The sequence below is a fragment of the Geotrypetes seraphini genome, chromosome 15, assembly GCF_902459505.1.
Source record: "Geotrypetes seraphini chromosome 15, aGeoSer1.1, whole genome shotgun sequence".
Classification (NCBI taxonomy): domain Eukaryota; kingdom Metazoa; phylum Chordata; class Amphibia; order Gymnophiona; family Dermophiidae; genus Geotrypetes; species Geotrypetes seraphini.
The window spans coordinates 68,274,359-68,301,342 of NC_047098.1; the positions used below are offsets into that span (position 1 = coordinate 68,274,359).

The window sequence follows — 26,984 nt, forward strand, 5'->3', positions numbered from 1 at the left end:
CATAAGTCAAAGGGATCACAACTTCTAAAATATTATGTCCCCAAATCGACTTCCAAAAAATCTGAATCATAGGGCAATAAAACAGTAAGTGATCCAATGTCCCCATGTCTAGATGACAATGCCAGCATCTATTAGACTTTGAATTATCTAACTTATTCAATCTAACCGGGTAATTTTTCCTTTTTTGATAACCTACAGGCCCCTTAATTGCATCAGTGTGGCTTAATGTTTTCAAAAAGTCAAATTTCTATTTAAAAAACAAACGCAATGCACTGATCATGCAAGTTTCAAGTTTGTTTAATTTTAATATACCGACCGTCGACGTGCACCTGGCCGGTTTACAATGCTAAAAATGAAAGATTAAAATAAATTTTTGTAGAGGGGGAATTGTGAACATTAAATAGACAAATTACAAATACGAACATGAGCTAAAGGGGGAGGGGAAGTTAATAATTACATCATTAAAAACAAATTCATGTTAATGTGAGAATCAGAAGGATGGAGCATCTTACCCACTTCTTTTCAATTATGCTTGATCCCTCAAAGGCCCTCTTTTATATAAGAAGCTGCTTATATAACAGCTGTTCAACATATAGTTGCGAAGATAGTTGGTTCTGTAACATAAAGACCTGCCAGCTAAACATGGTGTGTTGCCTAATTTCTATTTTATCCTTCACTTGCAATGTCTGCAGAAAACTGCTCATTTAAGTTACAATGTTTAATGCTTGCGTGATCTTATCTAAAATCAGTGGATAGTAGTGGATCAAGACTTACTGATTCCAATATAGATGTTCAGGACCTGTCTCTAATGAGAAGGATGCATATGGTGTGTGTGGGTTTTTTTTTGTTTTGTGTTTGTTTTTTGTGTGTGGGGGGGGGGGGGGGTTCGGTTTTTGTAAATCTTCATTTCAGGAACAGTTTACCTCCACCTGTCATGAAACAAGTTATACTTTTTTTTTTATGGAACATACAAAGGGAAGCATATCTAGTGCATAGTTGGGTGATTTTGTTTTAATAAGGAACGAGTTCTGTCTCATGCACACTCGCTCTCGCTTTTTCCTTATAGCACTTACAAAATGCATATAAGAGAAAATTTCCTCATTATCTCCCTCCAACTTAGGAATCAAGGAAACTTATATCTTGGCATCCCAAGTCCTCTAAATTTTCTTCACACTTCTACCTCTAACCTCTGTTGTAGTTCCTTCCTATTTCTCCTACTGTAAACCGCGTCGAGCTCTACAAACGTGGAGATGATGCGGTATAAAACCTAAGGATTAGATTAGATTAGATTATCTCAGGACAAACAAGCAGCATATTTTCACATGTGGATGATGTCATCCACGGATACCCGGTACAGACAGCTGAAAAATGTACCGGTACTTTTAAGAACTTTAGAAAGTTTGCAACTTACTGCACCATGCATGCGTGAGGGCCTTCCTGCCCAACGTAGGTGCACAGCTCCTCAGTTCTTAGTTTTCCATGGAGCTAAGTCTTCGTCTATTGAACGTTGGTTCATTTTTCAGCTTTTGCTGTCTCGCTCGTGCGTTTTATTTTTCTTATTTTTTTTTCTCTCCTTGTTCTTTTTAAGAAAAAAAGAAACTTGAAAATTTTTTTTCAGGTGTTTAAATGGCTGGGCCTCCTTTCTCACATCAACTATTGAGTTTAATTTATCTGAGGTGGTTTTTCCGTCTATATCCTGCCCATTAACGGGGTTTCAAAAGTGCATCAGATGCCAAAGGACAATATCAATCACCAACACTCTCAATTGGTGTATACAGTGCCTTGACCTGAAACATCGCTTCGAGTCCTTGCATGTATTGTTCCACTCTTCAAAAACGCACCATTAAGAGCCACATTCTACAGCAGGAGAAGTTGTTCAGTGTCAGCATGGATAGAGCTGAGGCATCGCATGCATCGACGTCGAAGACAGATGTCATCTGATGCACCGACATCGACTCTGGTGTCACAGGTTATCACTCCTCCTGGTAAGCCAGCTAAAAAGCCACCATCTTTCCAGACTGAGTCGCAGGCCACTAAGACATTGAGCCCAATCGTGCCGGCCAAGCAAAGATCCCTTATGTGATTTGTTCCCAAATTGAGGGGTGCATCGTCATCAGAGTCATCCTCTCTGGAATGAGTCGTGGCACCGTTGGTACCGGCAACAAAGCCACAGGTAGAAGCTTGATGCTCTTTCGGGCAAATCATGGGAATATGTTTTGGCTTAATACCCCAACACTGACTCTGCCAGTACCGGCTCAGCCTGAGCGCCACACCACACCGGATGGCTCTAGGCACCAGTCATCCAGCCATACATCAAGGCATTGTGCCTCCAGACACTGTTCCAGTTCATCGAAGCATCATTCTTCTTCTCCTCGACGTTCTCAGTCTAGCAAGTGTTTTTGCAAATCAAAACATGTTTCTCCCAAACATCCAGAGAAACGCAAACATCCTGCATTGCCTTCCTCATCAGACTGATATTGTTTCAAGTGGCAGCATTGATCTCAATCTCTACTTATTGACTCTGATCTTCAAATTTGATTCAAATCCTGATGTCTCATTCAACCACATAGACCTATGACTCTCCTGAGCCACAGTCTTCACATAAGATTCACCCTAGAGAGACATACCCTACAGAGAGACTTTCCTTCACTCGCTTCATTGGACAGTTGGGTATGGATCTGTCTATTAAGCTTGAGGTAGATTTCAAATATATTGCAGAATTTTTGAAAACTATGGACTATGACCAACCTCCTAAGGAGTTTATCAAATTTCCTTTGCATGGAATCCTGAGAGAAACCCTTCATAAAAATTGGGAATCTCCTCTCTTTTCCCATTGGTACTAGGAAATTGGACTCCCTCTACAGGATTATTCCCAGTCCAGGGTTTGACAAACTCAACTGTCTCATGAGGCTTTGGTGGTGGAATCCACATTGGAAAAGTCTACCCCGTCCAAAGTTTACGCCTCAATCCCGCCAGGTTGAGAGGGACGTACTATGTTTAAGTTTGGTAGACGTCGTTACTAAAACTCCATGTTGGCAAATTGAGTCATTAATTACAACTTCTATTTCACATGTTTTATGAAACATCTAGTTAAGCAACTACCTGTTTTTTAAATATTTTTATTATATATTTTATTATATATTTAAAAAAATGTTCCATTTCAATGAATGAAGGAATTCCAGCATATTGTTAACGCCCTTACCCAATTAAGACAGCACATGGTTCAGTCTACTTATGATGCCTTTGAGTTGTTCTCCAGTGCTGCTTCTACATCTTTGGCAAGAGATTAGCCTGGCTCAGAATTGCTAATATTGATGTTAACCTCCAAGACCGGTTAGCCAATATTCCCTCTCTGGAGGATGAGCTTTTAGAGGACTCAATTGAAAATGCCACTCAAAAGCGCTCTGCCCATGAAAAGTCTTGGGATACTTTACTTAAACCCAAAACACCCACTGCCAGACCATAAGTCCTCTTCTTCCTACAGAGATGTTTTTATGCAAAACCATCTGCTGCTTCCAGGCCACAGCAGAAGAAACAAAAGCAGCAACACCCTTAGAAGCCTCAACAATCTTCTCCTTCTAAATCCACTCAGTCTTCTTGACCAATTACTCGAGAGCTTAGTTTCAATTGCATTGCATCTGCCTCTCTACAAATTGGCTCATCTCAATATTTTACTTGGGAAGGAGTTTTCCTCATTTCTCTAATTTCTGCTCGCAGAGTGAGTGAACTTCAAGCATTTGTGGCGTCAATGAATTTCATCTATCAATTGATTATTCTTTCAGTATTTTTTTTCCAAGCTTCACTCTTATCATGGGGAAATGGCTCTTCATTCTCTGGACTGCAAACGAGCATTGGCTTACTATTTGCACAGGACTAAATCACATAGATCATTGGAATGAACTCCCACGGCAGGTGATTGAGGCCAACAGCGTGGCAGATTTCAAAAATAAATGGGATATTCATGTGGGATCTCTAATGAGGTAAGGGCAGGAGGTTGGTGAGCAAACTCATGGGGGAAGGGTCACTGGAGTGGGCAGACTTGATGGGCTTTGGCCCTTTTGTGCCGTCATTTTTCTATGTTTCTATAGATCTCCCCATCTTTTTGTCTCCTTTGATCCTAACAAGTTGGGGAAACCTATCTCCAAGAGAACAATTTCCAGTTGATTGGCTGCTTGCATCTCGTTCTGTTATGCTTAGGCTGGGCTGCAACTGGAGAGTCAGATAACAGCCCATTAAGTTCAAGCTATGGCAGCTTCAGTAGCTTTTCTCCGCTCTACCCCTATTGATGAAATCTGCAAAACTGTTATTTGGTCCTCTGTTCATACCTTCACTTCACATTATTGTCTGGAATCTTTTTCCGATTAGATGGTTTTTCGGCCAAGCAGTATTAAATTTATTTTCCTAAAAGGCCAACACTCCCTCCATCCCTTTCTAGTTAGCTTGGAGATCACCCACATGTGAGAATATGCTGCCTGCTTGTCCTGGGTTAAAGCACAGTTACATACCGTAACAGGTGTTATCCAGGGACAGCAGGCAGATAATCTCACAACCCACCCACCTCCCTGGTTGGCTTCTTAGCTGTCTTACTGAACTGAGGAACCATGTGCCTACGTCGGGCGGGAAGGCACTCGCACATGTGCAGTGCAGTCAGTCACAAACTTTCTAAAGTTCTTAAAGTGCTGGGGCACTTTTGCAGCTGTCCGTACCGGGGCTCTGTGGATGACGTCGCCCACATTTGAGAATATCTGCCTGCTGTCCCTGTAACTGTGCTTTACTACCAAGTGGAACAGTTTGAGCAGACTTCTACAGTTTGTGCCCTCAAAATGGCAAGGACAGATCAAGGTCAAGAATACATGCGTTAAGAAAATCAGTATATGATGCAATTTATTGGGCAGACTGAATGGATCATACAGGTCTTCATCTACAATATTATGTAAAACAGAAAGGCTTGAATACTTTTAGTAATTAAATCTTTTGTTACCCAGGTGACAGAGCTCGCAGATCCCCACGAAAACTCCCAACCAGCCTAAAAAAGGAGGAGAAGAAATGGGTGCCACCAAAGTTTCTTCCCCATAAATATGATGTTAAACTGCAGAATGAAGATAAGGTAAGGGCTTCTTTCTGCTCTTTAAGTACTATGAGTGGTTTCAGGTCAGATTGATTACTCTTTCCACTGTTAGTAAAATGGACTGCTTCCAAGGAATGCAAAGCTAATCCCAGATTTAATTTAGTTATAGTAGAGGTATGCTCCAGCTTTCATGGCTAATAGTTTTTCTATCACTCACTTTCTCCACCTGATAGTATAGTTTTTTATCAGCTGCCTAGCATCCCTTCACTTTTTTAACTTTTTTGGGACCCTCAGCGCCACCACTCAGAGCTCAATAGGATTTCATTGCTCTAAGCTTTATGTGCCTCATCGGTTCCCTTAATTTAATTTCAGTCTTATACGTTTAATATATTAGCTTTTGTTTAATTAATTTTACTTATTTTACTATAAGCATGTACTTAGCTTTCAACTTGTGGTCTCTGGCTAGGGGAAACATCACGCCGACATGTTTCGTTGCTAGAGCTTTATCAAGGCTTTGCCCCTAAAACAGAACAAAAGCTATCAACATCACCTTAGGAAAGTTAAGACAGACATCACTAAACTAATATATTACTAAGCTGTCTTAGATATTTTGCTTACCTATAAATTTCACCGCCAAACCTGTGACCACTCTGTCCTCAGATATGGCGGCGACGTTCTTACTAAGATTTTAAATAGAACGGGACCCTGCTTTGGCGTGACTACGTCATCACGTGAGAGTCGCGTCATCAGGCTATCCGATACTAGACTACTAGCCACAAATCATTACACTAATATTAACAAAGCATTTCATAAATATAGTAGGAAATCTCATGCCTTGTTCATTTCTCCGTCAGTACAAAGCTGTAAAAGTAAGAGATTTCTTGATCATACTTTGGCATTCCAGGCAGCCTCACATGATAAAGAATTTTGATTATTATTGCTTGGAGCCCATTTATATAAATACTTTAGAACTCAATTGAAAACCTATCTTTTTTTCTAAATATTTGATCAATTAATTTTCCTTCAGTCATCCTTAATTTGTTCTTATTTTTAATATTTTATAAAACCGTGTAGAATTTATGGTTATGCGGTTAAGAAGTACGATGTTAGGGGGGGCGTGGCTTGGTCACGCATGGAGAAGGTCAGATAGTGAGTGGGCTCCACATTGATAGACCCTGACAGTGATAATAAATCACACAGAAAGTTTTTTAATTTGTTTCTTAAGAAAGGGTAAGATCATATAATGGCTTTGGGAAAGCAGAGTAAGAGCGATTCAGGGTTTGTATCTTCTGCGAGTGTGAAACAAGCAAAGCTGGAGCCAGCGACGCTGTTAAAATCATCAACATCAAAAAATGGCGACAGTGATATTATGAGGGAGTTGAAAGAAATAAGAGATTGTTTCAGATACTGCCAAGAAAGTGAATGATCTTACGGAGGAAATGTCTATTCTTACTAAGAGAATGGAGCAGGTTGAAGTTAAAACAAATAATATTGAGAAAATATTGGAGGCAGCTGAAACGGAGATAGTTAAAGGCAAAATGGAGCGGAAACAAAATTGAATTTCTTACCCAATAGCTGGATGATGTTTCTAATTGTGAGAGGAGGAGCAATTTACGTATCTTAGGTCTCCCGGAAGGGGTGGAAAAAGGGAGTGCTATTTCCTTCTTAGAGAATTTTCTGCCTAAGATACTGCCTATAAAATCAAAGTTTCCTCTCAAAATTGAAAGGGCACACCGAATCCCTGTCAAGAGAGATGAGACAAAAGGGTCCTCGTCCTCTAATTTTTAAGCTGCTAAGGTATCAACAGGTTTTAGAAATATTCCAGTTGGCAAAACAAAATAGGAACTTGAAGTGCCAGAATGCACAGATTCATATTGTTCCTGACTTTGCTAGGAGTACAGCAATAAGAAGAAAAGGTTTTTTAGCGCTGAGACCACAATTGAGAGCTATGGGGGCTAAATACGGCTTATTATACCCAGCACTAATGAGAGTTACTTTTGAGAATAAAACCACTACTTTTGATTCTGAAAAATTACATGACTTCATAAATAAACAGGAACAGCCCATATTGACAGAGATGATAAGATACATGGAAGAATGATAGTTTGTATGGTGATACGATTTTTGACTTTTCCTCTGATGTATGTATTTATTTTTCTCTTCATTCTCTTAAGGAATGTACATGGGATGTTACTCAATATTTTAGATAACATGTTAAACATACTCTCCATGGAAGTTGATAAGAATACGTTAAAGAATGCTTATGACTCAATTTAAACTATAGGACTCAACGGCCGAAACAATAAGAAATGGAATTCTGTCCTGAATTCTGTTAGGTAGTAGTTTCAAGAGTGATTGAATGATTGCCTTCATAGAAATTGCATCTGCTCTAGTGACTATTGAAATCACAAAGAGTTAGGATATATGATCCTGAAGGAATCTTTTCATGAAGAGCTTTCTGAATATACACTATTTCTGGAGCTAATATCAGAGAGGCGGACCTTCTGGACATTGTTTTGCATGGATCTGTTGCGTTGCCTGCGGGAGCAGGTCGTATGCTGCCCATTGGTGCTGGAAAGATTTACCTCTGCTCATCGACACCTGGCCTACCCAGAGTGGTGGGAGTGCTTACGACAGGATAAAGAAAAGTTGTAAGACGCAGTCAAACATGCCTGAAGCTGCTTAGAATGTAATGTAATACAAGACCCAGAGCTTTCATTCATGAGTGGATGGACTGCACATGATCTCTCCAGTGGACTCTTCATAATATTGCCTCATCATTAAACTGTACTGCAGACTGCATCCAATGAGGTCTTATGTAAAATTGGGGTGCAAAGGTCAAGATCATCATTGCGGTAAGGAAAGCACCCGCTACGGGATGTGGAGAGGAATCTGATTCTAACCTAGAACTGGAGAAGATATCCTCCTCATCCTCTTTATGCAGGCTCCTCAGAGTAGTTTGAGGAGTTTCATGAAAGTGGCTACTTCGTAAGAGAAGCGGAGGACTAGTTGTTTGGAGCCAATTTGTCTTTCAGCAATTGATTCGTCAAGGATGTTCGTGATAAGATGAAAGAATGTATAAAAATAGTATAACTTAAGCTTCTGATGCAGAAACGTCAAGGGTATGGAACAATGTTATGTGGAGGAGTTTTGTTGGTTGGTTTGAGAGGAAATATATATTTTATTTTCGGGAATAGATACCTCAATAATTAAACTGCTTAAATAGATTTTTGTAGATTCATGGATCATAGGAATATTTGTAAGTGAAACAAAATAAGATATTTTATTAATTTTGGTTTTTATGATACTTCAGATAAAAATAAGTAATTCAATTTTAAAATATAGAAGGGGAAAGGTGATAATAGTTCCATAGAGATGAATTTTCAAAAGAAAGTATTATATAGATAGAAATGAATCTACATTTATTTATTTATGTCTCATATATTAAATGCAATATAAGAAGTAGATTCAGAATGCTTTTAAATGTGCTTAGTTTTACATATGGGTTTTTCATTGAAGTTTTATTATTAAAATAAATTGATTTAATTTAATTTAAGAAATTGATTTAACTAAAAGATTTAATTTAAAGGTAATGTATTGCATTCCCCAAGAGATATAGGTTATGTTTAAATCTTTGCAGATTCAATAAACTAATATTTGTTCTGAATTTTAAATTATATAAGCTAGGGACAATTAAGATTGATGATAAATTTTATGAAGGTTTTAATTAAACATAAATAAGAAGATGATAAATTATAGATGTTTAACAAATTTCTATATCATAAGATATATAATAAGTTGATTTATGGAAATAAGAGAAATTTGAAATTAATATTGATCTCTAGTCTTAGATGTAAAAGTCTTTAGTGTAATGGTTTTAAATATTTGATGATGGATTATTCATTATTAAAATATATTATTTATATGGTGATAATTGAAATATAATTGGTTGTGTAGATATACTTTTTTTTTAAATTCTTTATTCAGTTTTAACTCTTGCAACAAGTGTACAAAATTCAATCAAATAATTAGTACAAATCACTTGACATTCTAACAATTATTGTCAAATGCATATAAAAAAGACCCCTCCCCCACCCATCTCATTCATCAGGAATAAACCCATTAAATCACATAACATACCTCCCTATCCCCACATTAAATATAGTCCTATGTAATAAAAAGGTGTCCAAGGTATCTAATCATTAGAATATGCAATCAATGGCCCCCAAATCTTTTTGAAACTATTATTGTTGTGTAGGTATACTAATATATGATATTAATTTAAAGGTTACTAAAAGGCATACGAAGTCATTAAATTGAGAATATTGTATAATTTATGAATTAGATTAAGTTCTACGAACAATTATCATATCTAATAAGTATTTCATATGTGACTTATTTTTGAATATTGTTTTTAAGAGGGTCTATAGGGAGTTTATCATTGCCTGATCTGATATGTGTGTCACCAAGTTAACACTATTAATAAAGAGTTGGGGAGGGTGGATGGGGGGAAGGGTAGAGAAGGAAATATTAGGGATAGGAGAATTTTATGTACATAATTTTAAAGTATTGGAAATGGTGTCTGTTCATTTTAAGTTAATTACATCTGATTACTTAGAAAACAAATTATATAATGGAGGTTAAACTTTTTTCATTAAATGTTAATGGCCTTAACCATCAAATAAAAAAGAAAAAAATGCTTGCCTTTCTGAAACAGAATGCGGATCTATATTTCATACAGGAGACGCACCTATCAGTGGTAGAGTCACAAAAATTGGAAGGGGGTTGGATAAAACAAAGTTTGTTTGTTTTGGTTTTTTTTGCCCCTGCTCTTGGTAAAAAAGCTGGGGTTGCCATATTAATAAATAAAAAGAATACAGCTAATTTTCAATTGATTGATTCTGATCCCTTGGAAGGTGGGTACATATGAGAATGAGCATGGGAAATAATACCCTGGATCTGGTTAATGTATATGCCCCAAATACGAATCAAAGTGAATTTTTTAAGAAATTACAACAATTATTACTCCCACCGGCTGCTTCTAATTTAGTAGTGGCTGGAGATTTCAATGCTGTTATAGATCCATTAATGGATAAAAAGCCAAGTAAAATTATCTAGTCTTTAGGGTTAGATAATTTGATACAATCTTGTGATTTGAAAGATATATGGCGGATACTTCATTTTAATGAACGGGAATTTTCTTTTTGTTCACAAGTTCATTAATTTTTTTCAAGAATAGATTATTTTTGTTTCAAATCAATTAGTACAACAAGTGATAAAAGCATCCATAGACCCTATCATACTGTCTGATCATGGAGGTGTATGGATTGAGTTTAAGTTTGAAGAGCAAGAGTGTAGTAGGTCTGTTTGGAGATTCAATAATACATTGATTGCGGATTCAAATTTCCTTGAAGAATTTAAATTAAAAATGATTGAATTTTTTTTCAAATTAACACCTCAGAAGAAATTACCATAGAAACATTATGGGATGCATTTAAGGCTACCATGAGAGGTAATATTATCTCATATTCGGCATATATTAGAAAACAACTTAAAAAAAAATTTCTGAATTGGAAAAAAAAATTAAACATTTGGAAGCTAAATTAGTTGATACGTGGGAACAAATTACCTTGCAGGCTTTATTAAAAGCAAAGGGTAAATATAATGAGAAATCCTCAAAATTTGTAAGGAAAGATTTGTTTTCCCAACAAATTTTGTATTATGGAAATTCAAATAAGGCGGGAAGATTATTGGAAAATTAACTTAAAGCGAAGAAAAGAACAACAAAAATTATTGCTATAAAGGATGAGAAAGGAGTGACACATACTCAAATTGGAAATATCTTAAGTCAATTTCTAAATTTTTATAAAGACCTATATTCTTCTGAGCCTTATGAAAATTATTTGATTGAATTTTGTACACTTGTTGCAAGAGTTAAAACTGAATAAAGAATTAAAAAAAAAAAAAGAAAATAGAGAAAAAGATGGTATAGAATTTTTGAAACTGTTTGAAGGACTGAAAGTTCCTGAGCATATTAAAAGAAGTTTAGAGGAGCCTATATCATTAAAAGAATTAGAAACAGCGTTGAAATCTCTTAGAGTTGGATCCGCTCCAGGTGGGGATGGTTTCACAGTAGAATTTTATAAATCATTTCAAATTACCCTATTACCTCATTTATTGAAATTATATCAGGCTCAACTAAAGGGTTGCATTACAGGTACTGTGGCGGAATCATTGACTATAGTTTTACCAAAGCCAAACCAAAGATCCCACATTGGTTTCAGATTACAGGCCTATATCATTAATTAATGTAGATGGAAAACTTTTGGCTAAGACTTTGGCTTTACGTTTAGTCAAGGCTCTCCCTTTTATTATTGATATGCACCAAACTGGATTCGTTGCTGGAAGACATTCATCTAATAACACAAGATTGGCTTTTCATATGTTAAATTTAAAAAAAAAGCCATGAAAGATCCGGCTTTTTCTATATCCTTGGATGCAGAGAAAGCCTTTGATCGGATGGAATGGACTTTCATGTATCAAGCTATGGAATGGCTTGGAATAGGTTCAAGATTTATACAAATGATTCAAACATTGTATAGCTCCCCTGTTGCAAAATTATATATTAATAATAATTTTTCAGAACGCTTTAATTTGTGGAGGGGAGTTAGACAAGGCTGTCCCCTATCTCCTTTGCTTTTTGATATTGTTTTGGAACCCTTGTTATTAGCTATTCAGCAAGTAAAGGAGATAACAGGGTATTCCTTATTCAGACTGGGAATACAAAGTCTCTGCAAATGCAGGTGATATTTTGCTTCATTTGAGAAATCCAGAAACAACCATTCCATGCTTAATTGATTTGATTGAGAAATTTGGAAAATTTTCAGGGTATAAGATAAATTTTCCAAATTTTTATAGGTATCATCAAGCCTATATTTTACGTCAAGGTATGTATTGGATCCTCCCAGAACTCATAGATAATGCCCCAGATTGGTTGTATTTAGAAGGGCGCCTCTTGTTCCCTTTAAATTTAGTTCATGTGCCAAGTATCAATATGCTGAGGAGATATAAGGAGAATAAAATTTTAATGGATACATGGAAAACATTGAGATATATTAGCAATTTAACACCTATTCCAATTAATAAATCAACTAATCAATCCTTATGGATAAACTCCAAGATTAAAATTGGCGGATATCAAGTCTTATGGAAGAACTGGATTATTGCGGGTATTCGAACTCTGAAAGATGTTATTTCTGATGGTAAACTGCTTGAATTTTCACAATTGCAACATAGATTTGGTCTTAATAAATCACAAAGTTTTAAGTGGTTGCAGTTGAAGCAGGCTATTCAGGTGGGGTTCCCTGAATGGAAGTATCTTAATAATCAATATAGTCTGGAGTTCCTATGCTTCCAAGCAGACTTCCTAGGACATCAAGCCGCATTGTGGTATAAATTGTTATCTGGATATTTGAATAAAAAAACAAAATGTGGTCTTAGAGACATTTGGAGCATTGAGATCAAGCAGCAGATTTCTGCATCTCAGTGGCCACGAATTTGGTCTTGGAGAATGAGATGTACAGTGTCAGCATCTATGAGGCAAACCTGGTTTTTTTTTTTTTTGAGCGTTTTGGACCCCTGTTCGTTTAGAAAAGTTAGATAGCTATAAATCTAATAGATGCTGGCACTGTAATCTGAAACCAGGGACATTGGATCATCTACTTTATTATTGTCCCTGTATTAAGTTATTTTGGAATTCAATTTGGACTCAAGTAAATTCTCTATTGGAAAACCATGTTGCGCTTTCTTATGATACGGTTTTATTTGGAATGGTTATGAGAAAAAAGAGTCAAGTATCATCACACAACAATAAACTTTTATTAATTATGACAGGGGTTGCCATTCAACATATTACCAATAACTGGAAAAATTACAAAAATCTTAATTACACATTCTAGTGAAATTTGTTATGTCATATTTTTAAGATGCATTAGCGTTGCAAAAAGGGAATTATAATAACTTCGTAAAGATTTGGGGGCCATTAGAAAAGTATTGTAATGAATAGGCATCATTTTTCTTCCTTTTTTAGATTTATTATATGCACACTCAGGGGGAGGGAGGAATGAGGGAGGAAATTTTATAATTATGTTTATAATAATAGTATATTATATTTTATATAGAATAACTGATGAAGGGTGGGTGAGTAGGGTTTATATCATTAATGATCTATTAGATTTTATGTGTTAGATTTTAAAGTGTTATATTGGAATCAATTTATGATATATTTATGTACACTTATTTGATTTTAAAATGAATAAAGAATTGGGAAAAAAAAAGATTGGAGTAAATCGGAAATACTTCCACTAAATGTGTATTGTACAAAATGCTTGTTTGATTCATTTTCTTTTGTATGGAAGGAAGGTGGATTAAAATATTTGGGTATTTGGATAAAAGACACAATGAAAGAGAATGAAAAATTTTTATTGCAGAAGATAACAGAAATGTGCGAGCAATGGAATCCATTACATCTGTCTTGGTGGGGGAGAGTTCAAACTATTAAAATGATTGTTGCCTATGGTATGTTATCAGATGGGAATGTTTCCAGGTTTTTTTAAGGGGTCCTTTTATAAAAAGTTAAATAGTATACTTACAAAATTTGTTTGGTTGGGCAAAACTCCTAGAATTGCTTTAGTATCTCTACAAAAATCAATTGCGGAGGGTGAGGTAAATTTTCCCAATTTCTATAGGTATCATCAAGCCTATATTTTGTGACAGGGTATGTATTGGGTCCTCCCAGAGCTCATTGATAATACTCCAGATTGGTTGTGATTGGAATAGCTACTCATGTTCCCTTTGAGACTATGTCATGTTCTTAGTATTAAAATGCCTAGGTTGTATAAAGAAAACAGAATATTTATGGATACTTGGAAAACTCTCCGGTATGTTAGTAATTTAATACTTATTCCAATCTATAAATCAACTAATCAAACTATATGGTTAAACTCCAAGATTCAAATTGGCGGATTTAAGGTCATCTGGAAGCATTGGATGATTGCAGGTATATGAATTTTGGGCGATGTTATTTCAGATGGTAAGCTGCTTGACTTTTCACAGTTGCAACATAAATATGGTCTTAATAAATCACAACACTTTAGATGGTTGCAACTGAAGCAGGCTATTCAGGTGGGGTTCCCTGAATGGAAAACTCTCAATCAGTATAGTCTGGAGTTCTTATGCTTTCAGGTGGACTTCTTGGGTCACTTCTTGGGTCACCAGGCCGCACAGTGGTATAAATTGATAAATGGATTTATAAATAAAAAACCTAAAAATGGACTTAGGGACATCTGGAGCATTGAGATAAAGCATCAAATTACGGCGTCTCAATGGCCACGAACTTGGTCTTGGAGAATGAGATCTACAGTGTCTGCATCTATGAGACAAACTTGTTTTTTTCTTTTGCATAGAGCATTTTGGACCCCAGTTAGATTACAGAAGTTGGATAGCTCTAAGTCAATAGATGCTGGCATTGTAATCTAGAACACTCTTCTAATAATTAAACACTCAAAAAATTAATTTGCTATATGGGAGTTCAGATTCCACCATTTCAAACGAAATTGGTAACAGTAGTACTCTTCATTATTCCCTTCACAGCTCTTATAACTTGTAGCTTTATTTTATAACTTATTTATTTTTATTTCATTTAATCCATTTATTTAATCTTATTAAATCTTTTAAAACATAATAACTTATCTTTTAATCCTTATAGGTTCCCCTTCCCGACATGTTTTATCTGTCTTTATCAAGGTCGGGGGAACTGCAAAGCAAATTCAGAGAACAAACATTATAACTTCCATCATCCAATCCCATACCTAAATTCATTAAAACGGCTACACTTACCAAAGGATAAGCATAAACTTTTCCCATTTCCTACTGCTGCTGGCAATCCAAAAATGGCCCCTCCCCTGATGTCCACAACGTGACGCCTGGCAACCATTCCTATTATCATTTCAAACAAATCCAGACCCCAGAATCAGGAATCCACCTGAGCCATCCAGTCCGAAGTTTCGTTCAGACCTGTGGGTGCCATAGTTTGCAATTGAAACATCCATCTGAGCTCCCTTAAATTTAGTGTGCGTTCTATATTACCTCTTTCCCACCCTATAGTAATCATATCCAATACTCTCCACTTTAAATCTGTAAGCTTATGGTTACATACCCTCTAGTGCCGAACCAGAGGAGATACCTCACAGCTTGTGTTCACCCGGGATTTGTGTTCCGTGAGACGTACCCTAATCGCTCGAGCAGTACGGCCAACATACAGTTTAGGGCAAGGGCATTGGATAAGATATGACATGACTAGAATTGCAATTCGTATGATATCTAGCTGTATATTTTGTACCCGAAATGGGATATTCCTTGTTGTAGTGTGTTGATTTATTCTTATGTTTTCCAGATTATTAGCAGTGTGCCAGTTGATAGTCTCATCCGTTCAGAGCGGCCACCAAACAAGGAGATTTTACGATATTTTATCCGTCATTACTCTTTACGGATTGGCACGGGTGAGAATGCACCATGGGTTGTAGAGGATGAGCTGGTGAAAAAATACTCTCTTCCTAGCAAATTCAGTGACTTCCTGTTGGACCCTCACAAGGTAGGGATATTTTTGTTTCAATTTTTTCATCTCCTGCCCCATTCTTTTGATTGTTGTTGCTTTTTATAAAGTAATAGTTTCCTACTAGTCAACACTAACATTTGAACATGTCATTTAAAACCCATTTCTAGTGTAATGTGTCTAGTGGTTTTAAACGCTGGGGTTTTGCATCTGAACTTGCAAGTTGCTTGCAGAATGCTGTCGGTCATCTTTTGAACTCTGCCTCCTTCCCAAGGAGCTGTTCCTCCCTCTCAGTTTTTTTGTTTTGTTTTTTCTTTTTTCTGCAAGCAAGTTGCTTAAGTGTTTCTGCTCTGCGGCTTTATTATTTTCAAGTATTTTCTTTCTAAGTGTTCGGTTGGAGGTTCACATTGTGGAAGTCTGCATATAGCAGGATCAGCCCTCTGGGACACCTAGCTAGCCAGTCTGCTTTTGTATTTTTTGAGCTCAGGATCCATCCCCTGCATAGCTGCTCACATCCCTGATTTTGTCAGGATCTTGAGTGCAGGCAGTTTGGCTCCTTCCCTGCTTGGCTGGGATTTAATAGTGGGCCAGCTGCTTGGTCCTTTCTCCCTTCACAGCGCAAGGTTTACTGGGGGTTGAGGCTCAGTCAGACGGGCAAGTCAAAGACCAATTTTGTCAGGTGAACCTGTGAGGCAGAGTTCTTCATTTATCCCAGCTGCATTTTTGAGCTGAAGCAGGCAGTGCATCACATAGAGTAAGGCTATTAAAACCTATGGAGGAAATTGGGGGGGAGGGGGGATGTCTCCAAAAGTGAATTTTGAAGTTTTCTGCAGCCAGAGCCAAGGTTCACAAGACTTACATTTAGATGAAAAGAATAATATAGATGTTGAGTATTTTAAAAACTTGATTTGCTTAATTATAGTCTTCCTTTACCTACACAAACACATGAAAAAGGTCATCATTTAGATGTAGCTATGTCCTTAAAGGAGACTTTAGATCCTTCTATCTCTAACTGATATCTGGTGTCAATATATTTGGTGCAATCATTTCACTTATTTTAATTTAGTTGGAATCAATTAAAATTTAAAAATCATTCAAGAATAAAAAAAGAACATGTTATAAGGGGCCATATTAATCTAGAGGAATAGTGGCCACTATATGAGTTGTTAACGGAACTTGGTGAAGGGGTTGATTTTTGGGACCATTAGATAGAAATAAGTACATCTATTTTAGATAAAATTATCCCTAAATGAAAAAGTAAACGTTGTTCGAATAAACATAAGTGGTTTGATAATGAACTCCTAAAAATGAAACAATTAGCAAGACGATTGGAAAGGATCTGGCAAAAAAACTGGAAAATTATTAGATCTGAATAATTGGAGTTCCAACATAAAAAATTTTCAAACAATTGATAAAAGAAAAACATAACGCATTTTATTCAACTAAAATTGATTCATCCAATATGGGTTCATTGGGTATCAATACAAAAGAACTGTTCAATCTGGTTACATATTTATTTGATACCCCACGCCACACTCAATCTATACATAATATTGTTACCTTTAGCAAATGATTTAGCTCAGCATTTTGATTTAAAAATTAAATCTAAGAAATAATTGCTTGATAGATTATACTCATGAATATCAAATGCCTAATATGCAAGAAAATGTAATACAAGTGGATATGATTTGGAGCTCCTTTCATGATTTAGAATGGAATAATTATATTAAATTATATAACAAATATGCTAAATCATATTGTGTTTTTTGGACTCTTGTCCACCGGAAATTATGAAATCGACTCCATTAGATTTTAAACTGAATTTGTTGAATTATCTGACTGATAATTTAAAGAATGGAAAGTTCCTCACTAATAATGGTCATATAACTCCAATCCCAAAAACCCAAAAAGAATCATTAGCATTAATCGCTAATTATAGACCAGTAGCATCCGTTCCATTCTTTTGTAAAAATTATGGAAGGATTGGCCCATTCTCAACTAATGGAATATCTTGATCAATTGTCTCTCTTGCATGAATCTCAATCTGGTTTTAGACCTTTATTTATTACCGAAATAGTAATTACAGCTGTTTTGGACAATTTACATACTTTGTTTAGTAAAAGTCTTAATGCCTCCACTACAAATGAATTTTCCACTCTATGCTAACCTATCTGAGTGTAAAATTCTGGAATGACCTATCAGAAGCTATCAGGAAAGAGACAAACTACATTAGATTCAGAAAAAACCTGAAGACTCATCTTTTTGACAACTTACTATCTTAGTTTCTATATAGCATCCCCTACGTCTAAGTCCCTCCTCTTATCTCTCCACATCCTCTTCCCCTCCTTATTTTCCCCTTCCTCTTTGATCTGTCGCCTTGAGCCTGTATAGGTATGTGCAACTCACAAATGGAAGATTAGATTTGATACGAGTTCTGCCTTTGATTTGATGGACCATGGGAAATTGGATGCTATTGGTACTAGAGGAGAGGTGTTAGAATGGTGTTGGGGCTTTCTCATGTCTTGCACTTATCGAGTTTGTTTCAATAATGATCTTTCAGGTATTTGGAATAATTCATCTGGCGTTCTGCAAGGTTCACCATTGTCCCCATTGCTCTTTAATGCTTATGTCATCATTAGGTATGCAGTTGTCCCAGCTGGAGATAAAGCTATTTAGTTATGCAGATGATTTTACAATTGTTATTCCATTTGCTATTTCTCTTTCTAAAGTTATTCCTAAAACAACAGAAGTATTAGGTCTAATGGAGCAATGGATGACTGAATTTAGACTGAAGCTTAACTCAGAAAAAACAAAGTTTTTTTGTAGCTTCACCGCACTCATTTGATACTAAAACATCATTGCGTATAAATAAATTCAGCTATCCTATTCAATCTACCATTTAAGGTTTTGGGAATAATACTGGACCAGGGTTTGACTTTGAAGAACCAGGTGAACTCTTTGGTCAGAAAGGGTTTCTTTACTCTTTGGAAGCTTCGGTCTGTTAGGGCGTATTTTGATATTTCATCATTTAGAGTTTTGGTACAGTCTCTTATACTAAGCCAGCTTGATTACTGCATTATTGCCTATTTGGCAATTTCCCCAAAGAATATACAACAATTGCAAATAGTACAAAATGCAGCGGTCTGGCTGATTTTTAGGTTGAAGAAATATGATCACAACACCCTCCTATCGAGGTGTGGGTGAAGTTTAAGTTTGGTTGCTTCTGTTTTAAGGCTTTGTTTGGTTTAGCTCCCAAATATATAATTGAGCTTTTCTCTTTTGCAACTAACAGACATAAGAGAAACTCGCATCTGAATTTTGTTTTTCCGCTTGTTAGAGGATATAAACTTAAACATCATCAAAATCTTTTTTCATATCAAGCAGCGTTCTGGGGTAAGGATTTAGAACAATTGCTTTTGCTTACTGACACTTATGAGGAATTTAGGAGCCTAAAAACATACCTGTTTTCGAAGTATTTAGGCAGCTAATTTGTAAAAATTTTATTATGCACTATTTTGATCATTTTAGTGTCTCTAATTATTGGCTTAACTTTTTTTTTTAGTTCTATTCAACTTCTTTTATTGTGGGGGTTTGGTTTTTTTTTTTTTTTTTAAACTATTATAAACTGCATAGAACTTTACGGCCTTGCGGTATATAAATGATTATTATTATAACATATCTCCTTGTTTGGAGCGTATACTCATAATATTACCTTGCAAGTGTTGTATCTTAATATGGTGTGCTAACAATTTCTCTGCCCGATTCCCCAATTCATAATGAAGTCTAAGGCAGTCCAGGTTAAATTGAATAGCTTCATTTTCCATTTTCTTTCATTCGGGTCCTAATCTGTTCAACCGCCCCCCCCCTCCCCCCCCCACACACACACACACATCCTTTTTATGTTGTGTATTACCAATCCCATCAAATTCTCTCTCAATTTTTTTCTTCCTTTTCTCGGACCTTTTTCTTATGGGAGGCCAGAGATTAATTCTCCCCTTAAAATAGTTTTTAGGGATTCCCAAATCGTAATAATACTGTTATTAACCAAAATATTTCTAATAATCTACTCTATTTTAGGGTCTTTTAACAAATTATCATTTAATTTCTAATACCGTATGTTAAATCTACCCATATTGGGGTATGATCCACCCAACTGGTTTCTTCTATTTTAGCATCTATTAATTTACCTACCAATACTTTATCCAAGCATATCATATCAATATGTGAATACACTTTATGAGGGGAAGAATAATAAGTGTGATCTCTTCCTGATACATGTAAAGACCGCCACCCATCTGATAGGTTCAATATTTCTAGAAAATTTTTTAGTTGTTTCCTATCTAAGTTCTATCGCCTTTGTTACTCGTAGAATCGCAACGAGGATCCAGAATCAAATTAAAATCCCCTCCTACCAACAGTAATCCTTCTTGGTTTTCAAAATTATACTCAAAAGTTCTTCAATAAATTTTCCTTGATTAATATTGGGTGCATACAAATTCACCAAAGTTACCTTTTCCCCATTCAATTCCCCTACCCATATAATCCATCTCCCTCCATTATCTTTCTATTCAGCCTTTGCAAAAACCTTCAATTTTTTATCAAATATCCCCACCCCTGCTTTTTTTTCTCCTTGTTAGAGGCCCAAGTTCACACCGGATAATCTTTAAATTGGATCATCCTTTCTCCCTTTTTTGTAAATGAGTTTCTTGAACATAACAAATATCATAATTCAACCTTTTCATCTCTTTTAAAAACAATTGACATTTTCATATTATGTTAGTCCATTCCCAATTTTCCATTCATTCTTTCAATAACCTTTGTATTCTCTTCATCTTTCCTATCCATACAGATCTTACAATTTTCCTTTCCATGTCCTCCTTAACTCCCCACACCCCCTTACCACCATTCTTCCCCCTCCTCCAGGACTTCATGTGATTCTCTCACCCACCTCAATATAAATGATCAAATTTCAAACTTCTCCCTCCCTCCCTCTCAACAATTATTCCTAATTATATTCAGTGCGTCTTCTAGCTTAATAAGTGAAGAACTTATCATTAACTTATTTTCAATTAACTGCTTTATAACAGTCATTAAAAATGCATCAGGCTATCCATTAAGCAAGGGCCAATGTGCCCTTAGGTTCCTGCTCCAGCTCCAGTTGCTGTTCTCCTGTTGCTTTTTCTTAGATCTAGAAGTAGACTCCTGCTAGTAGTACTGTTGAAACAATAGCCGGCCCAGTTGATTCCATTAGGCCCTCCTTACATAGATAATCCTCCACCTCAGTCAGTTATAACTTTCTTATGAATACCATTGAATGTTATCAAAAGCCCAAATGGAAACAGCCATTTATAACGCAAATTCTCCTGTTTCAAAACTGAGAATTGAACGAAATTCCTTCCTCTTCTGCAATATAATAGCCAATAAATCCTGAAATCTCTCAATGTTATAAGTCTGCCAGGTTACCGTACCCAGTTCTCTGGCCTTACGGATCATTTGTTCTTTATCTACAAAATTATGCAGGCATACAATTATCCTGAGATTTCTCTGACATTCTGGAACCCACCATCCTATGAGCCCTCTCTATTTTCACTGTAGCTAGGGGAGTCATTTCTGCACTCTCAGATGTTGGCATAGAGTCAAAAATGTCCTACACCACTTTCACAGCGTCTTTAAATACCTTGATGTCAGGGACCCCTCATATCCGCAAATTCTGCCGCCAAGATCTATTCTCCAAATCTTCTATTTGAATCACACAGTCTTTCATTTGCTTTTGGGTATCCCTCACCTGGCCACCTATTGTCTTCAACATTATAGCTTGCTCACCAACTCGTCACTCCGTTTTTCCACTCGTCCCAACAAGTCCTCTGAATCTTGCCTCATTTCTTTTACAGCGTCTTTAATCTTCCACTTCACCGTAGCTACTTCGCTCTTTATTTCCAGGGCCCACTGTTGAAGTTCTTCCTTTATGGCTGAAACCGCCGGATCTCCACATCTCCTCTGAGGCAAAATTGTTCACTTTGTTTCCTCCTCTGACGCACTCGCTCCCGGCTCACATGGAATGGAAACGAAGATTGGCATTTACTACCAACCCCCAGGGCAGTCTGACAAAATTGATGGAGAAATGACGGACGAGATTAAATGCAACTGTCAAGGAAAATAAGAGAGGAAACGCAATTCTGGACTTAATTCTAAATGGACTACAAGGACCAGCACAAGGTGTAGAAGTAGAAGGGATGCTGGAAAGCAGTGATCACAATATGATACACTTCAACCTGGACACACAAGGGCAAAACATCGATCCAGAATGACAGCCACGGCACTGAACTTCTGAAAAGGGAATGAGACTCATGGTGGGGAAGAAGATTAAGAAGAGGTTAAGCAGTATAAAAATGCTAGAGCAAGCATGATCCCTTTTTAAGGACAGTCACCGAGGTGCAAAATCTATATATACCGTGTATCAACAAGGGATCCAAGAGGAAAAAGAACATGGAATCGGTGTGGCTCACTGTAGTGGTGAAGGAAGTGATCAGAGATGAGAAGACTTAGTTTAAGGAATGGAAAAGGTCAAAAATAGACAAAATCTGGAAAAAGCACAAACATCAAAGCAGGTGCCATAAGGTGGTAAGAAGGGCCAAAAGAGACTATGAGGAAAAAATAGCCAAGGAGGCAAAAAACTTCAAGCCGTTCTTTCGATATATTAAGGGGAAATGACCTGCGAGGGAAGCGGTGGGGCCGTTGGATTAAAAACAATAATTCCCCGGGACTGGATGACATCCATCCGAGGGTAATCAAGGGGCTGAACTGCTTCAACTAATAGCCAATCTATTGATCTAATCAGGAAGGATTCTGGAAGACTGGAAAGTGGCGAATGTTAAGCTGATCTTCAAGAAAGGTTCGAGGGAGATCTGGGAAACTACAGACCGGTGAGTCTGACCTCAGTACCGGGAAAGATGGTAGAGGTGCTGATAAAGGACCGCATCATTGATCACCTTGACAGACACAATCTGATGAGGACCAGCCAGCACAGCTTCAGCAAAAGAAGATCTTGTTTGACGAACTTGCTGCATTTCTTTGAGGGAGTAAATAGGCAGATAGACAAGGGTGACCCGGTCAACATTGTATATCTGGATTATCCTAGGACAAGCAGTCAGCCTATTCTCAACATGTGGGTGACATCATCCATGGAGCCCGGATGCGGACAGCTTTGCAAGCAGACTTGCTTGAAGAACTTTTAGAAAGTTTGCGACTGCCGCACCGCGCATGCGCCTTCCTGCCCGATACAGGGCATGCATCTCCTCAGTTTTCCGCGGAGCTTTGACGCTCTGCGCTGCACTCAGTTCTACTTTGTGCCTTCTCTCACCACAGCTCGTGTATTTTCTTATAGGGTCGCTGTGTTCTTTGCGCATTTTCATTTTATTTTTTAAAAACAATTTTATTTTTTCTTTTCTGTTCCGACGGGGCCTTCCTCGCGTCCTCAGCCTGCAGGCTTCGATCTCGCTGAGGCTATTTTTCCGTTGTCCTAGCCGGTTGCAGGCTTCAAGGAGTGTAGCAGTTGCCAGTGCGCAATCTCTCTCACTGACCCACATAGGTGGTGTGTTCAGTGTTTGGGACCCGACCATCGTCCAGAGTCTTCAACCTCAAGCCATTAAATGTCATCGAGTTCAGGTGGAGAAAATCTTTGGTGGTATGGATCCCCCTAACTCTGACCTCGACCTTAAATCTGGTCAAGCCTCTCATGGGGGTTCCACCTTCTGCCTCGACCTCGACCTTAGTCAAATTTTCCTCGTTTGGAAAGTCCTTGTCCTCGAGCAAATATGTTAAGTCTTCTCCTGAGGAATCGCTTTCCTTGCTGTCTCCCTCAGGTCAGGTAGCACAGCAGTCTGTTCCAACAATGGTTCTGAAGCTGCCCAAGAAGCATGTCTCCAAACCTAAGAGTCATTCTTTCTCCTCTTCCCCTTAGACTACAGCCAGATCCTCAAGTCTCAGTGTCTCATTTGCAGGCTATGATCCAGACCATTATGGCTCAGGAGTTTGGTAATCTGCTTTCCAAGCATACTCCTGCCTCGACTCTGCTTCCTGCAGTCCAGCCTGAGCACTCGGCAGTATCACAAGGAGTCGAGTCCTTGATAGTGCCTCAAACTGAATCTACACATTGGATTTGTAATCAATTATCACAAATCACATCTTCAACCGGTGCAACGCTTGGATGACTTTGGAGCTGCTCTTGACACTGTTCAGGGCTGAGCTTTTCTATCTCGGCAAACCATGAACATCACAATAAGAAATCTGTTCAGACAGATTTCTAGCTCCAGACAAGTAGTGGCCTCCTGGTCTCCTCTTCAAAACAGCCTGCTGAGCATCACCGGCTGGCTGTAGCAAACCTTGCAGGCCACTGTCCACCTTGGTATCACGTTCCCTATGACGTGATCCTGTACATCAGAGGAGGGGTGGGATTGCGTCAAAGGGAACGTGCTACCAAGGTGGACAGCGGCCTGCGCGGTTCGCTACAGCCGGCCGGCGATCCTCAGGCTGCTTTGAAGAGGAGGCCAAGTGAAAGCAGACACAAGTGAAGAGCAGCAGCGATTCATGCTGGCGGCCCAGAGGAGACCAGGAAGCCAGGATGGATGGAGAGTAGGTATGGCGGGCCAAATCTGAAGGTGAGACCGGGAAGAAGAATAAAGGGGGGAAACATACAGGCTTTCGGGACAGGGGCAAGCCCTGGTGTAGAAGTACCCGGCGGGAGAGAAGAAGGGGTCCAGATGTGCATATGCCGGACTGAGTGGAGGGTGGGGAAGAAATAAGAGGAGAGGGAAGGAACAGAAAGAGAGAGAAGTTGGACACAAGGGATGGTGTGGAGGGGGAAAGAGATACTGGATAGGAGGGTAGTTGGGAAGAAAAACGGAGAGATGGTGGACCCTGGGGTGGTGAAGGAGGGAGAGGTGCTGGATGGAAGGGTAGTTGAGAAAAGGACAGATGGTGGGGTCCATTGCTGCAGCTGCCGATATGGACACGAAAAAAAGGAAAGATGCCAGACCTCCAGGAAAGGGAAATGGAAGGGTGAGGACAGAGATGGAAGATGAATAGTTAGCACGGAGAAAGAAGAAAATGACAAATGGGCAGGAGACCCTGGCAAGCGAGTTATCAGAAGACAACCAGAGCCTGGGACCAACAAAAGGTAGAAAATTTATTTTCTGTCTTATGATTACAATATTTATTTTGTTTACACCACAGAGTTGGTGTGGGGTTGAAGACGTCATAACTCTATACTTCTACTAAGACTAAGCCTTAGTCACTTAGGGGTCCTTTTTATTAAGGTGCGCATTTAGCGTGCGCTAAATCGGTTAGTGTACCTTAATTAAAGGACCCCTAATTATCTTAATTAAAAATTCAGCCCGCAGCTTAGTCTTTTTTTCAGATTTCAGCCCCTCATGTGATTGAGTTTGACACCCCTGATCTAGGAGGAGATTCTTTGGTCTTTCTTGGCAAAGAGAAAATTTTAGTACTGAAGAGGCCGAGGTACACAGACAATAGTGGAAACAAAAAAAATACCCACTTTGGGCCTGATTCTATATATTGCACTTTAAAAAAAAAAAAGGCACCAACTAACATGGAGCTTGGCATACTGCAACTGGCACTTAAACTTTTATAGAATTGCGTATATCAAGTTATGTGCATAACATCCAATTAACATTGGTTATGAGGTGTTAATTGCCAATTAGTGCCAATTGGGTCTATTCAGTTGTTTGGGTACATCAGCTGTACGCACCAATGTATGTTGTAACCGGCATTAGAGCCTAGCCAAGGGACTCCTAACTGCCCCTAGTGGTTACAGTCAAACCTTGCACCAGCATGTGACCCAGTAGGGAGTCACCCTGCAGACACTGTATTAATAAGTAAAACAAACCAGAAATTAGAACCAATGCACACAGCTTCAGGTTCAGTTCTCCAAAAGAAAATTTAGTTGTCAGAATAGTAAAAGTCCCAAAACAATTCAACTTGCAAAATACAAAGAAAAATACCCAAAAAGAAAATTCTGAGAAAAGTTCAGGATTTTCTCCTCACCAAAGTCAATAATGTTCCTTGTGGCTTTACTCTCCACAGTGCTTCTTATAACAAGGCTTCCAAAGCCTGCTCCTTAGCAGGTTGCAAAAAGAGTTCAGTTCTCTGCTTTGCTGCACAAAATTCACAAACAGTTTTTAAATAGCAAAGCCTCCAGCATATCTTTTGACACTGCTGGGAATAGGGGAGTGCCTCAAGTTTGCCTTCCACAAGCACACAACAGCTTTCAAAAATCCTGCCCAGTTGTTGGCAAACTTCTCCCCACTAAAAAGGCACTCCCAGCTTCTTTCACAAAATGAGCAGAGAACAAAACCCCATAGTTTAAATATTCAATGAAACTGGCTGGAAAACAAAACCACCTCAGCCAAAATAGCAAACAAAAACAAAACTCGGTTCTTTGCTCAGTCCTTGAAAAGGGTGGTCAAGCCTACTTCCATCGGCTCAGGAGCCACTCCCAAGCCATCAGGGACCAGCTCTCCTTGAATCTCCATTGGTAACTCCTGGTCTGCTTCAAGCAACCCTGAAGTGGGTCCAGCCTCTTCCACTTCCATGGGGTCACAGATATTACCCATGCTTGAGCTGGGGAGCTCTTCTTTAGGGAGAGACCTGAGCTTCCTCCCTAATGTGCCTAGTAGCTTGCTAACCTCTACTGGCCTTTCAAGAGGGGAGCCACGCCCTGCTCTAGCTGAGCTTGCTCTCACCTGGCTCCCCCGGTGGACAGTAGAGCAATAGTCTTCCTCCCATTCTGGGTCAGTGGCATCTTCAAGCAGGGCAGATTGGTACTGGGAGCTAGCCTTGGCAAACCCCTTTTTGGGCTTCTTGGCACCCTGTCTTCCCACTTTCATAGTGACCTTGGCAGGCCCGGAGCCTGACTGGTCACAATGTACACAACTTTAGGCACCATTTATAGAATTTGGACCTGTTTATATACAAACTTCTATAGATGTTAATCAACCTTACTTGTCTATCAACTCATGCATTTCTCAGGGACCACAGAAGTTCTGCAAATAAAACAAATGTAAAAACCATTAAGTATGAAATAGCTATTAAAACCATACATTGTGTATGTTAATGTATTGTTTTAATATCTATTTATTAATGTGTTTACATTTGTGTGACTCCTGAGAAGAACATGAGCCAAAACATCTCTGTGTTAGGTCGTTTAGCATCTAATGCAGTGGTTTCCAACACCCCAAAGTTCTCCATTGCGGCTTAAATGCTCTTCAAATTCTGTAAATACATTAG

The 26,984-nt window shown here is 38.1% G+C and overlaps 1 protein-coding gene across 1 annotated transcript in view; it reads left to right on the forward strand.

Annotated features, from left to right (window-relative positions):
• BAZ1B (bromodomain adjacent to zinc finger domain 1B) overlaps positions 1-26,984 on the forward strand; it is a 139,444-nt gene that overhangs the window by 23,114 nt on the left and 89,346 nt on the right. The window contains exons 5-6 of the mRNA XM_033921450.1: positions 4,986-5,107; positions 15,522-15,719. Of these exons, the coding sequence (XP_033777341.1) occupies positions 4,986-5,107; positions 15,522-15,719 (320 nt within the window). The remainder of the gene's footprint in view (positions 1-4,985; positions 5,108-15,521; positions 15,720-26,984) is intronic.